Source organism: Megalops cyprinoides, chromosome 11 (assembly GCF_013368585.1).
Source record: "Megalops cyprinoides isolate fMegCyp1 chromosome 11, fMegCyp1.pri, whole genome shotgun sequence".
NCBI lineage: Eukaryota > Metazoa > Chordata > Actinopteri > Elopiformes > Megalopidae > Megalops > Megalops cyprinoides.
The window spans coordinates 34,276,877-34,292,296 of NC_050593.1; the positions used below are offsets into that span (position 1 = coordinate 34,276,877).

The 15,420-nt window shown below is 42.3% G+C and overlaps 1 protein-coding gene across 1 annotated transcript in view; it reads left to right on the plus strand.

The window, feature by feature from the left end:
- Positions 1–13,248: 13,248 nt before the first annotated feature.
- LOC118785455 (rap guanine nucleotide exchange factor 4-like) overlaps positions 13,249–15,420 on the plus strand; it is a 45,119-nt gene continuing 42,947 nt past the window's right edge. The window contains exon 1 of the mRNA XM_036540097.1: positions 13,249–13,356. Coding sequence (XP_036395990.1) covers positions 13,274–13,356 — 83 coding nt within the window. The 5' untranslated portion in view covers positions 13,249–13,273. The remainder of the gene's footprint in view (positions 13,357–15,420) is intronic.

Below are 15,420 nucleotides of genomic sequence, written 5' to 3' on the forward strand. Positions count from 1 at the left end.
GAGGATTAATTAATTACATTTGTGTTTACTTTTTATGTTTCAGTATCTTTAATTATGCTAGAAATGTTTCTCCTCACCAACAGCTAGGCTATCACTAGTATGTGTTTGTTAGCATCGCAGGGAGCAGACTGTGACAACAGTGAACACATGAAACACCATCTGTAGCTTTTCACTGATAGAGTATGTGAATGTTCTGTCCACTTACTCTGCTGGACAAACCGCAAGGCTGTGTCCCATGTGACTCAGCTAATATTGAGTTCATTGTGGGGATTGCCAGCTCTTGGACTGAACTTTAATTTTAAAAATAAAATTGAAAAAAAAAAAAATCATGTTTTTAAAAATTCATCAGCCTTGCTGCACTTGTTCTGTTGTCAGCTGAAAGCAAAACCACCGGTAAGCAAAACCGAAGAGCGTTTTCACGTGGTGTGTCCTTTGGCAAATGCAAAGCAGTTGTTTAACTTGGGTAAAAACAAAACAACCTCACACTGTTAAGTAACTAAAAACTCACCTGAAAATAAATACCTGAAAAACAATCGTGCAACAGTTTTTTAAATGAAATATCATGCCATGTGTGTCTTCTGTTCTCTTCCAACAAAGCATGGTCCTCTCTTTTGCAACTCAGTCTCAGTGTTAAAGAGTGCATGTAAGGCGTAGCCTTCATGGGCTATAGGACAGCTCTTTTCCAGTCATGCTGCTGGCCAGGACCTGAGCCTATCGCTGCTTCTTTGTGTACATATACAAATTCATCCTTCAGGCAAGACTCAAGTCCTTTTTACTACCATTGTTTCACTCCATCTGCTTGATAATGAGTGTCACTTTACGTGACACTGTTAAAGGCCATTTCCAGCAGTCTGTTGACTCCCAGCACAGACACTCAAACCAAAAGGCAACCAAGACAATATCTGATCTAACACTGTGCCTCTTACGCTGCTATAGCCAGTGTCCATGTCAGAAACAACTCTGAATGAAAGGATATAAAGTTAGATTATTTACAGATCAATCATGCTGTATTTCCTTGATTTGCCTGGATTTAAAGTGTAATGAGAGCTCAAACTATCTCTGATATTAATAAGTGAATCTGACAATCTAGCTGATTTAAGCAAGTAGGTCATGGTCACAGGGTTTTCTGGCAGTCAGGAAAAGATGTGCTCACTGTGGCATTGAAAGACAGCATGCCTCACTGATAACCTTACTGCTCAGCAGTCTGGATGCACTGGTTCTCTGGCTCAGGCAACAGCTATGAAACCTGTAAGGAAATTACCCCGTGGCAGACAGACAGTCATCCACACTGCTGGTGAAGGATGCATTACATGTTCACATCGCTAAATACGTTATTATTAGCCTAATTATTTCAAAGACACCTGTCTCCAGCATACTACGTTTGGGACCTGTGGCAGAGAAAATGACCCCTCCCCAATACCGCCTGTCAATATTGCAATAATCACTATATTGTGATGGGTGAAAAAACGCATCACACAAACGCACACTTTATTATTTAATTTAGCGCTTGCTGCTGATGTCGCCAGGCACCCAGCGGCAGTGTTTCCCTCCAGGTAAGCATAAAACAGCTGAATCGCTGACCGGAAGAGGAGGAAGGTGAAACACGTACGGCGCGAATCTTTGAATTTGACGAAGACGTTTGTGGCTATAGCGTTTTGGATAGGGCGACGAGTCTGCAAAATCTGACTGGCGAACAACGATTTCGATAGTTTTGTTGCTGTTTTTTTTTTTTTTTTTTTTTTGGTTTCGCAGGGACAACAGCAGACTGTGTTTGTTGGAGGCCTACAGGGACCATGGCGCTCGGTCGCTTTGATGGCCTGTTTGTTTTGCTGGGGCCTATTCGCCGTCAGTCCTCTGAAGCCGAGTGTTGGACTGCCGTCTTTGCGCCATCGGTTTTGAATAAACAAATAGGCCACCAAGCTAAAGATGCGGTGGCTGTGGAGCCCTGGCGACAGCAGGCCCCCGAAGAGATCCCGAGAGTCGGGTGAGTCAGTAAATTCACGTTGGCTGCCTTAAATTGTTAAGTCTGCCTTGTGCCACTTTTGGGTTTATTTGTTTTTCTGTTGTGTAAGTGTAGCAAAGAAAAAAAAATAGGTTCAGCTAGATATTGCTTTACAGCCGTTTCTCATCATTTGTTTTTGAGCCAGGGGTAGACATAACAAACTGTACAGTCAGAAGTTTTTCCATTACAATAAAACAAATCCAAAGGGCGTAAACACTTGGAACAATGTATAGTTATGTTATGCAATGAACGAAAAATATGCTTTGTTAGGCTTTACAGAGTGTACAGCATAGCATTATACACTCAAAATCATAATACATGTTTAAGTATAGAAAAGTCAGTATTAATGTGAGCAAAAACATCTACTTACATTCCAGTGAGACAAAAATGTTGTGTTGGAGAGGACTAACGTCGTTTCGGAACTAGTCCAGGTCATTGCAAACATTCTAAACAAAATAATGTCTTCATAACATCCACGTAGCCATAAAAAAATCAAATGGTCATATGGTCATAACCTGCACGTTGCTAATTGGATAATGTTCGCAAAGCAGCGCTCAAAATGTGTGATTTTAGAATATGGAGCAACTTACCGGCAAACGGCCATCCTGCTCTCGGACGAAGGCGATCAAAAGGGGAGGGAGATGTACAGAAGGTTAGGTCTCATCCTGGGTGGCAAAAATAGTTTCCATCTGCTGGATTCAAACTCAGCCGCCAAAAATGGCTTTTATTACTCATAATCAACCTGTGAAGCCTTATCTGAGTTCTTTCATGTCCTTGTGATCAGCTACAGCCCTCTCTGGAGTGAATTTGGTAGTGTTTCCCATGTGGCCATAGGACCTAGATTTCAAAAATACCCCCCAATCCGAGCCATTCTATATGTGAAAGAGCAGCAGAATGAGGCTAGGGGAAAAACCTCTTTCTCCTCCCAGCTCATTCATGTCTATGGAATGGAATGGAATATATTTTCAAGTTAAGTTTCATAAAGCATCAGCAATATTTTACATACATGTGATGTCTGTCATTCTAAAACCTTAGTGGGATCACAGTGACTGTTCTCTTCAAGAGGCACTATATTCATTAAATGTGAACCTTCTTAAAAATGTACATCAGTGCATCCTCAGTGTAATTAGAACCTGAGGAAGCTGCACGTCCATGCCCAGTTTGGCTTTGATGCAGTCTGCAGAGCTGCTAACTGATTAGAAAACTCCCCACCTCGCCACATGTTCATCTGGTAGATCGTGTGCTGAAAATTAGATTATTCGCAATTAGCGGCATAATGCCGCTTATAAAAACGGCTTTAATTAGGAACTGCCGTGCATCAAAGTGCAGGAGTATGGATGCTGTGTGGGGAGACTGCTCGGAATGCTTGATTGGGGAAGCTTTTGAAGGGCTGTGAAATTATGGGTTAGAGATGAGCTGGGTTTCCATTTCACCTCTCATCACATTGTCTACTGGTACTGCATGCGAGAGAGCTGCTGGAAAGCTTTAACTACAGACTTTAAAAGATGACTTTAGATAATTAGAGATTTAAATTAGGCTTATTTTATTTGTTCGTTCTTCATATCGATGGAACGTACATACAATTTTCCACAAGACAAAAGTTGCTTTAATTGAAGACCCAGACTGAAATGTGACAGTACATTGAAATCAAGCATGACAAAATTAATAAACCTGTGGAAGTGGGGCAAAGGAAGAGGCACACAGGGTTGCTTATTGGCTGTAATTTTTTGGATGATTATTTCCATATACATTTAAATTTGGGACGGTCATTTAACATTCAAGTTTACTTTTTATTACCTTGACCTGCTATTATAACACAATAAGCTGTTATAAAAGAAAACGGTAAGAGCCTGTTAGGAGGGCCTTGTCTTGGGTATTACTCTCTTGCACAACCTTGTGGAACCTCAGATATAACTGTCAAAGGTGATGTATGAGCTTGTTTTTGTGGTTATATGTTTGCATGGTTTACATGTTGTCTTTTATAGATTATGAAATGAAACCTCCATTGGTGTTGTTTTGTATGTTGTGTACTCTCCTTTGTCTTTGACTGTGTGTATGTGCAGTATCTGGTGGTAAAGCAAATGCCTTCTTTCATATATTTAAATACGCCATGATAAATATTCACCCGTAACTTAAAGAAGAGATCGTGATTTATATGGCAGCCAGTAAAGTTTGTAAATGATCACATCAGTCCGTTTCATCGTGTCTTTTTTGTCATGATTCTCAGAAGAATTTTATTCTTTGCTCTAGTTCGTAAGGTGAGGCACATGTAAGTCACGATCATTCTGAAATCCACTTATGCTACAAAGCAGAGTGATGAAGGTGCATCTATGAGTGGGTGGCTTGCTTTTCTGAACTGTGAAGTCAACTTGGCAGACAATATCCAAACAGATGGTGATCTGTTTCGTTCAACATATTTAGAGCTTTCAGTTTTCTCCAATGCCCTAGGGATCCCACAATATTCGCATTAATTATGACAAAACAAATAAAATAACCTTCATGAATACCAAAATGACTTCTAACTGTAGATTCAATTCAAGCAGGAGATTAATGCTCCTGGTTTAAATTGTGTGTGCTTTTACAAACCTGGATTTTCATTTTGTTTGCGTCTTCCTTTCTCATGCTCATTGTTTCACAGGCACTGATTACTTTCTCATGTTTAGTGATAGAATCCTGAGAAAATCCACTAGTATAGATTTCAAATTTTTGTTGTAATAAATGTCTCTCAGATAATTTGGGATGGCAGTGCCTAGACCAATCAGATTTCACAGAGTAAATGTGGTCTTCTGGCATTTCCTGGAGTCTGCTGTATTTCTGCTGTCATATTCCATTAGAGGAAATTTTATCTGATCGGTAGGCTTTTATTTAGTTTCTTGTTCAATCTCATATACGCCTCAAGTTTAATATCAAATAGTTGGCATATAAAGAAATGTTGATATTTGGCCTCTTGTTGGAAATGATTTCAGTGTCAGTGTCTTTTGAGGTTCAAAGTGTGAAAGCCAAGAGCATATAGGGTTAAAACTATTATCAGACTGAAATCTTTTTCTACTTTGAGTGATATTTTCATAATAAGTATAGAATTTATTTATTGGGTGTGTGACCCTGAAATATTTGTGTCAAATGGTCCCTTAAAACTGTTAGCACCAACAAGTGATCAAAATAGAAGAGAGATTTTCTGCTCCTTTTGAGTTGTGGATTGAGAGTCTGGTTTCTGTTGCACTGCTCAGATTCCTCTTTTCCATCAGCTGCTAACTCAGGAAATGAGACCCCTGACCGCATATAACAAATAGCGTTTTGCTTGCTGGCCAGCATCTGCAGTGATGTTGCACTGTGCACAGTGTCTGCATGTGTGTGTTTACTGATACTGCTACAAGGGATAATCTCCTAGCAACCGTGACAGGGCTCTGGAGGCAGGCAGGCCAGCAGACTGCCACTGAGGGAGCGTTTCAGTCCAGGAAACCATCGTACCTGCTGCTCCTGAAACGGCTCCTCAAAGTGTACCTTTCTGTCCTTTTATAGGTGCCATTGTCACAACAAGGGGACACATAGGGAGTTGAATTTGACGGATTGTTAGACGAGGACATACTGTAGCCCTTTAGTGCTAGTACTACATGATCCTTCAGGGGGGGATAGGGCTGCGGGATATTTTTCAGGTACATAGATGCAGTGTGATTAACATTGTCCCTCTTTTCCAATGAGAGTAAGAGGAGATACTGAAAAAGTAAATGTGCTCAGGCTGAATTCAAATCCAACCACGCACTTTGTGCATTTGAAATGTCCTCAGATGCTGCTAAACACTGCTAAAGTTCAGACTGACTCTGAAACACCTGTAACCAATTACTCATCAAAGCCCATTCAAATTCCCAAGGTGTCTTTGCCAATAGTCTTTATTTACTGCTTGGGAACTGCTGTAATAAATTGCTTAATGTGAGCCTTGAAACAAAGATCGGTTTTGTTTTCTCCCAGTGCAGTCGTTCAATCTTGGATCTAAATGTCAGTTTGAGCTATGCGCATTCCCCCTTCTCTTTTGAGAAGGAGATTCAGTGCATCAATATAAGTGAAATAGATCTCCATAGGCCTTTTGCCTGTATTAGGACATGGAGTGGAACATACTGGTTGTGTGGAACTGTTGGCGTCCTGCCATTGTCATTGCTGGCATTTCACTACATACTGCCTAACAGAATGCAGCCCATGCACAGCAAAGCACACACTGGAATTCTGTGAATCACAGAAGTAGGACAGAATTAAATTAAATTATTTTGGTGTTTAGTTTCTTTGCTAGCTCCTCATAAGATATTTCGCTTTTATTTGACTTTACCACTTTGCATTTCAGCAGTCAATTTATTTGCATTGCTGAAAAATCCAGAGAAATGAATTTGAGACTTTTTTTGAAATGTTAAAAAAAATTGTTTGGAAACTTCTATCTGTAGTACACTAACCCTGGAATAGGGTCAGCAAATCACCGACTGTTGCATTGTGGATGGGAGCACAGACCTGCCAGTATGATGAGCTTTACATGAGAGTGTTACAGGTAGTGGTGCTCACTATGGCAGATTTGAAAACATAAGTATGTGAGTACATAAGCGTTAAGTACGAGTGAGAAATGGTACAGGTTCAGACATGTGAGAACATGAAGAAAATCGCTGTTCTTTTCCTTTTCACAGCAGTCTGGTTTTATTCTGTCAGGGAGCACTGGGGAGATGTTTCAGAATGAATTCCAGCAGATAGCTTTACCACAGTGGGCGAGAGACACCGATACTCTCATGGAGAAATGATATGATCGTGGTATCACGTTATGGTGATTACTGCCTAATTTTTATAAGATTTGGAAAGAATGTTCTTCCAAATCTTCCTTTCCATCAATCAGTGCTCTTATGCACAATATAGATCATTTTCTCTATTTGACAAATGTTATGTATTCAGTATAAGTGAGGTTTCTCCTATGTCCTTCTGCATTCATGGATTTTTGTTTCTTTGTAAGGAGACAAACTTTACCATACAAATGAACACAGCAATCAATCAATCAATCCAAGACTTCTCTTGTGGAAGTAAGTGTGTAAATAAGTAGGATCCTAAAAATTGTACAGTCTACATTATACTGTATGCATGATTACAGAGTGGAATATCCAGGGAAATGCATCTCACCATGTAACTGTAGACATTATTTTTATTAAATTATTGAAATTCTGCTTTTGTATATGAAAATACAAATTACAGAAATGAAACCACCCATCACATATTTAGCATATATTGTTATGCTGCCACCAGATTGTGTGTTAGTCTTTACCCTGTTGCAGTCTTTAACAGTTGCAGTTCTATTATCATGGTTCATGAGACTGCAGGGTTGTCATTGACCATTTTTACTATCAACGCCAAGAGGAAACTATTCAGGAAAAGTTTATTTTCTTTCTTAGTCATAAATATTTATTCTCTAATTGATGTTCCACACCCACTCTGTTATGTTCTGCTGGTACCACTGCTGTGTTTCATAATGGAAACACACCATCTCCATCTCCTCCTCCCAGCCTGGACATCATTAGCACTGATCATCAGCAAAAAACAGTGCAAGTTTCCCATACTGCTGTTAGTGCTTTGTGTACAGTACATTTCCTTTTTGTTAGAAGTTGTACAAAATTGTATTAAGCGTAATAATACATGCCAAATTATAAAAAATATTAAAACATTTTTTAATTATAGAATCTGAATGCTAACTGCACAGGGGGCTGACCCCGTGAAAAGCGGGTTTTAAATTCATTAGCACAGCTAGCGGTGCTGTGAGGTGGAGCATGTGTGCACTCGGGCTGCAGTGAAGCGTTGCTGGAATGTGTGTTCTGGCCATGCAGCGGACTCCAGCCTGAAAGGGGCTTCCCTCCCTCCACCCTGCCATCTCATTGGCCCGTCAGGAGGTTCCAGAAGCCTGCTGCTGTGACATCACACTCTGCATCTGCATCATGTCCTCAGGGGGAGTCGGGGTTTCCACAGCTTTAAGTGTCATCGTTATTAATGCTTGCACTGTACAGTATGTGTAACCACCGAGGGACTTTGTAAAAACAGTGACCACCCAGTGTTCTGTTTTCAGATTAACACGGAATGAGCAGTTCTCTCCTTACACACTTTATTGCTTTTTTTGGTAAACAGCTAAAATGAACAAAATGAATAATGTAAAATGACTAATGTCCTGTGCTGTAATTTATCAGACAATGTGGAATTTTCTCTTTATCCAATGATAATGTAATCTTCTACTTTGGCATGCGGAGTATTGTATATGGCTCTCCAGATGGAAACGTTTTAAGCACACACACAACATACTTGCTTGACAGACTGAGATTAATGGTATTTAGTAGTATTAAGGCTTCCAGGATGTTTCATTCAACCAAAACTTTAATCAGCCATTTGTACGTTTGTTTTACATGTTTATACAGTTTTTGTCAGTTACACTTTGTCAGTCATTGACTCTTACAGCTTAAAAACTAAACTTTAAGAAGCCCAGCACCTTTTATATGGGGAAAAACGCAGAATAAATCTGCAGAAGAGCATTGTGTTATGGCATGACAAGGTAGTAATAAAGATTTTGGATAATGTTATTTAGAACTGGGTAATAACTTCACTGTTTTGTTATGTGTGTTACAATGGTAGGCAGGTGTCGTTTTAATTGTTGTGAAATCATTATTATTTTTCAAAGCCTATGGTTAGGTCTCATTCTATATCATTTTTCTCTTAATCCAGGCATTTGATGTCTGAATGTTCACAAATAATGATATTATCATTATTTGTGCTGATCTTGAATATAACTTGGTAACATTTCACATATCAGTGCTGCCATCTGTTGACAGTAAGTGGAATGGTTTGACCATAGTCCCCTTGTTGCTGGAGTTGAGGTGAAACTCATTTGTGTGTTGAATGTTGAATTAAGTGTATGAAATACATGAATGAAATATTAAAATGTATCAACCATGGTAAAGTTCAACATGATAAATATTAACAACTAGAAGATTTTAGGCTGTATTTCTGAGCATATGCAAGATATTAATAAAGGATAATATTCAGTTAATATAAATTAGGTGTGGTACAATGCTGAAATTAGGGACTGCCGTTGGTGATGACCCAGACAAGCTGAAGCATTATTTCCCAGGTTTATGCTGGAGCAATATTAATTATAGCAATATTATATTTCTGTTTGGGACAAGGGGAAGGTGTGTGTTATTAATCAGTCTACAGCAGCTTGTGAGAGCAAACGTTTTGCCCTCTCCTTTGAAGTGTTGTTACTCACTGTCTGTTGCCAAGGAGACAAGGAGTCAAGAAAGGGAAGCATCTTGTTGATAATATTATTGCAGGATTGTTGAGAGAAGTTTTCTCTCACTGAAATTGTCCCCTGAAATTGTTGGGGTTCATCTGAATGCAAGCTTCTGTTTAACACAATAAACTTATTGATTATTTATACAGATGAGAATTCTGAACAAGGCGGGACAAGGTAGATTATGAAGCTAATGCAGCCCTGGCGCCGTACCTTTGAGGAGTTTCCTGTCCGAATTTTCAGCCTCCAATCCCCATGACGTCACCTCTGTGAGTTCTGTGTCCTCTCCAGCCTGCCCTGCTTGTTGGTATCCAACAGTGTGAAGTTCCTCTGATGTGCTGACAGACATTCTGATAGTGCTGCTTGGCACATCTGTTCTGGACAGCTGGAGCCCACCCCCCTGCTGCAAGCGGGACGTCCACGGTCCTCTGCAGCTGCAGACATCTACCTCTTCGCTTCTTTCCAATAGGACGACGGGGTGGGGTTCCTACTTGGCCTCAAATGGAAAGTTGCACCGAGATCTAGTTTGCACTGTGGGTGAGTGACCCTGATTTACACTGTGGGTGTAAGAGTGACCCTGATTTACACTGTGGGTGTAAGAGTGACCCTGATTTACACTGTGGGTGTAAGTGACCCTAATTTACATTGAGAGTGAATGGCCCTGATTTACACTGTGGGTGTGAGAGTAACCCTGATTTACACTGTGGGTGTGAGTGACCCTGATTTACACTGTGGGTGTGAGAGTAACCCTGATTTACACTGAGGGTGTAAGTGACCATGATTTACATTGAGAGTGAATGGCCTTGATATACACTGTGGGTGTGAGAGTGACCCTGATTTACACTGAGGGTGAGTAACCCTGATTTACACTCTGGGTGTGAGAGTAACCCTGATTTACACTGAGGGTGAGTGGCCCTGATTTACACTCTGGGTGTGAGAGTAACCCTGATATACACTGTGGGTGTGAGAGTGACCCTGATATACACTGTGGGTGTGAGAGTGACCCTGATTTACACTCTGGGTGTGAGAGTGACCCTGATTTACACTCTGGGTGTGAGAGTGGCCCTGATTTACACTGTGGGTGTGAGAGTAACCTTGATTCACACTGTGGGTGTGAGAGTGGCCCTGATTTACACTGTGGGTGTGAGAGTGACCCTGATTTACACTGTGTGAGAGTAGCGCTGAGGTTGAGACTGCGGTTGCTATGGTGAGTGTGGCAGCAGTGCAGTGCAGTGAGCTGTCTCTTTGCTCCAGGGCACTGGCTGCCCTCCCTGTTTCCATGCGTGTCCATGTGTGCTGTGATCATGCTCTCTCCCTGCATGGCTGTGCTCGAAACACATGCTGTGCGTGCTGAGTGGCTCGCCAGGCGATGTCTCAGTGTGGGGGTAGTGGGTCAGAGAGGTGGGGTTTGTGTGTGCTGTCTGCCAGCTGAGAGGCTGTGAGTTCCCAGGAGGTTCCTTGCAGTGACCCTGAGCAATGAAGGTGACCTTCAGATAATTGGCCACTGAACACATCAATAAATGCAGCGACAAGATGTCCGCAAACACTGTCTACTGATCTGGTTTCACCAGCCGATATTTTTCCCGCTCGTACGGCACCGCCGCGCCTCGTGCCGGGTCAGGCGACGGCGGACGTGCTTTCTTCTTTCTTTGCCTCCTGGCCTGAGGAGATTGCGAAGAAAAAAATAACACTCCCAGCGATGGAGTGATGCCGAAATTCTGCAGGAGCACTGGTCTCAATTATGCACGGTGAATTTAATGACACGCCGCAGTGAGATTTGATCACTATCTAGTCCTCTCTCTATCTCGTTATCTCGCTGTATCAAGGCTTTTAAGGAGGCCTTAAAAGGGCCTGGAAAAGTGTTTGTGGCTCCTCGCAGATACCGTGTGTCCTTCAGGAGGCTCTAGATCATGCTGTCTGAATCCGCCGAAATGGAGGATCATACTGCCACAGGGGCCCGATTGCACTGAGTGCACTCCAGAGGTTATGAGACTGAACAAAATTTCCCATCCTTGCATCACTGTCTTCCCAAATCTTATGAAGAAGAAGATGATGATGATGATGATGATGATGATGAAGATGGGAACTAGTTAAGCTCTGTGCGTGTCACACTCTTCTACATTTGTTATTCATGTCCTCAGTTTTTCCTGTCGTTGCAAAAAAACATGAAGCAAGACTAAGAGAGAGCTCAGCAATCACTGACTCCCTCCCTTTATTGTCATTATACACAGTATTCATACAGTACATCCTTTATGCAGAAGGACGCAAAGGTACAAAAATCAAATCCCAATGTGCATGTTTGGGAGAGCAGCAACACTTTGTAGGACATATCCAAAAACAGTGTTATTTAAACAGTGATTCATAAGGGCTATGGCCTAGAAATGTCCGCTAACGAATGAATCTGGTTTGAGTGTCCACCGCTCTGTCAGAAAGCGCCTGCTGGCTCTGGAGCCTCCCTCAGACACCGTACTGTGCTGTTCATCAGCTTTCCCAAATGAGCTCTGGGAGTAAAGCGCGACAAACAGTCGATTTTGCTAATCCCGCTGTCCCCCCCCCCCCCCCCCCCCCCCCCGCTCCTCCTGTAAGGCATGTAAACAGCCCTCGTCAGGATTCCCCTGGCAGACTGCAGGGGTGTGTTTCTCAGCGCTGACAGAGTAAATCTCTGCCGCTCCCTGTGTGCAGGTCCCCCGGGGAGGGGGCTCCACGCTTCCTCCCTCCCACTCGTTTTGCAGCAGCGGTGTTGCCGTGGCGACTGTCCGTCAGCGCTTTGCTGTTTCTCCCAGCTGGTGAGACGCGGTCTCGTCCCGGCGCTCCTGCGCCTGACGCCCCGGGCCACAGCTTCACACTTCCCCGACACCGCGCCGCCGCACTCCCCTGATCACCGCCCCGGCGTCCGATTGGGTGCGACCGTGTGGAAACGTTTGGGCGAGAGGAGGCACAGAAACCCGGCTGGGGATCGCTTCAGTCACGGCTGCTCCCCCGTATCTGTTGATCTTAAAAAGGGTATTAGTTTGACTGACACATATCCTGCGACTCTGGCTGGGAAGGTCCGGGCTGACGAGATTGTGTTTCAAAATAGGAAACAAGCGTGAAATAAATCTTCCTTAACGTTTCCTTCATCGAGACCTTCAATATCGGCCCTCCTGTAGGGCACAATCAGATATGTGCAGGGCCTCAGTGGTTCTCATAAATTACATTCCCCCACTACACCAGCCCCTCCTTGCTCTGTTGTCAGAAACATGCTCAATCTCCAGAAAATCTCAGGAGCAACCTAATTTTTCTATTTTTATATATTTTTAAATCTAAATATTTGAATGTATTTTCTGGTGCTGCACAGAAGAAGAGCCATCATACAATATAGCTTTAAGTAAGTGTGTAATATCAAATGCCATTTAATTTTTGGAATTAGAATTCATGTCAGAGATAATTTGGGAAAACCGAAGTTTACACTAATTATATTTATAGACACGCTGCGATCCTCACCAGATTTTGTTCAATATGCTGCGATTCGTTTAAATAAAGTGGAAAGTTTCAACCCATCGAAGCGGTTTCCAAGGAAACTGTCTGTAAGCATTCAGCTCATGCCAGGAGGTTCTTGCTGGTTTAGATGGTAGACACTGGAAAACTGCCAAACCCGCAACGTGAAATGTATGAAACATCTCAATGAGTCCAGACGCCCACCACCAGGGTAACATTCCATTTTTGGCATTAAAAATGCTTCAACTAATATACCTCCAAAGGTAGCTGTATAGCCTGTAACTCCCCTTTCTTCATTTCCCCGTTTAGGCTACCTGCTTTTTCTCACATTTCCTCTGCACAGCCTATTATATCGAACGTCACAAAGAAGCTGTTTTAATATGTTGGGAATGATCAAGTTCCTAAGTGCTTGCATGGCAACTTCTCAGATGGGAGGGAGCGAGGAAGAGCTCATTAACAAATGCGGGTGATGCAAACCGCTCTCCAGCTACACCGGGTCCATGATTCCGTCAAAGATGGTAGCAGCGCACGCCACCGTCCACTCATCTGCGTCCGCAGAATGGATTGTTTGCCTCGATAAAAGGTGAGTTAATGAAATTTCAGCCTGGGTAATTGCCGAATTTCTTTGCCCTCTTTTGGACGCCGCATTATTGACTACAGACGCTGAGAATAGACCAGCCGTTTTCGCCCCGCGCTCAGCCGGCGCTCGATAGCATTGTGTGCCGGTTTCCTTTATATACGCACGTGAATATGGAGTATTTTTAATGTCTTTATTTACCCCTCAAACACTGTACGGGTGAAGTTTATATGATTATGCAATTATCTGCATTATAGCAAAAGCCTCTTGTTGGGGGAAAAAAAAGCGTGAGCTGAAAGCATTGTCGCGTTTTGATTTTCCGTTGAGGCTCAGCCAAGCTTATCTTGCCATTGTAAGATATCTCAACGAACGGATAAACGGGCTTAATGTTGAGATTTTTTTTTCTTACAACTAATGTAAGTGGGGTGTATGCAGCGAACTGCAACAGAAGGCTGTCATTGTGATGTTGAATAAAGGAAATGTCACCTGGAGGAGGATTGCGGAGTCGCAGCGCTGTTTTTGCTGCAGCCCCATGAATCAGCTCTACCCGCACAACCACATTCACGTATATTGTATAGCTACACCTCTCTATCAATGCAGGGATATCAGGGAGTCCAACAGCACAGCAATTTTCATCAAGCTTTAAAGGAAAATTACTTGAATAATTATCTTTCTAGCGCCTTATTTATTCCATATAACTACTTCATTAAAATCGATCCTCTGTAGCAGTGTAAGCATGCAGATGTTACACATAAGCAAAAATTCACAAACCAAAAGTAACATGAATGGTTTTGACAAAATGATCAGATTTTATTTTAAAAGATACTTATCACTGAATCATATTTTTTTTTACATGCTGTGCTTCAGTGCGCTTATCAATAAATGTGCTTACATTTGTTAGGCTGACTCCAGCACCTGCGTTTTATGCATTTCATTCATACATGTTGAGAAAGCCTTAGAAATGTGCATTGCTGTGTGAGTGGCCGAACTCCTAGGAATGCAGAGCTGCCTTTTGTAGTCCCCTCTGAGGTTAAATTTAACATGAGCACAGCAGACATGCTTAAACTCCAGGTAATTTTTTTAGGGCTCTGTCCTCAGATATCATTGTGAGAGGGTGCATGTGTGTGGAGGTGATTGGGTACTTGTCACAGAGTGAAACATTTGGCAGAAATATCCACTGTAGAGGGGAACAGGTTCTACGTATTTTCTCGAGGGGCAGAAGACCTGATCCCCTGCACCGGAGAATAGGTAAACATACAGGGTTAAATCCCACTACTTTTTGCATTATCACTTTCCTCTGTTTCGTTGAAGCAGTTCCACTCCCTGAGGATGCTGCAAAGTTTTCTGCATTAGACAGCTGTGCTATGGTTTGCCTTTCTCTGTTTAAGGGTAACTGAACGGTTTTCCTAAGTCCTTTCAGAATACAGGATGTTCAGTACAGTGACTTTCCTCCAGGTGGTTAATCTTATTTCTTGTATTAAAGTTCCCAAAGCTTTATTCTCCGTGCTGCTTTCGCAGAGCAGGCATGGGAGTCTGCCATTGGTTCATTGCTTTCTGTCACTTTGAAAAAGTTCCACGCTGTTGACATGCTGACATTAGCAAGTTCAGCCTAGAGTTGTACTGTACATGCTGTACAATAGCCAAGTCTGTGTTGCAGTGTTCGCCCTGTTAGGGATGTCTGAGATATTTTACGCGGCTTGCTAATCTTCACAGGTCTCAGCTGCTATTTCACAGGAATTCATCCAAACAGACAACCAGCATGAGAAATAGGATATTGACCTTTTAACTGTTGTAACGGCTGTAAAGGCACATAGCCAGCATCACTCGCTTGGTTAGCAGTCTCACACTATCAGAACTGCACAGCGGTCTTCTAACTACTATTTGGGAAATTTTGGTTCAGAGGAATCAAAGCTAATGTTAAATTCCAGTTTCTTTCTTCCCCTTACAGTCCTGAGGTCCATGCTAGGAAAAGGTGGATATTCACCTACTGAGTGAGACTTACATTTTCACAGAACATTGACGGCACAAAAGACATTTGGTCTGTAACTGTGGAATGGCACATTTCAGCAG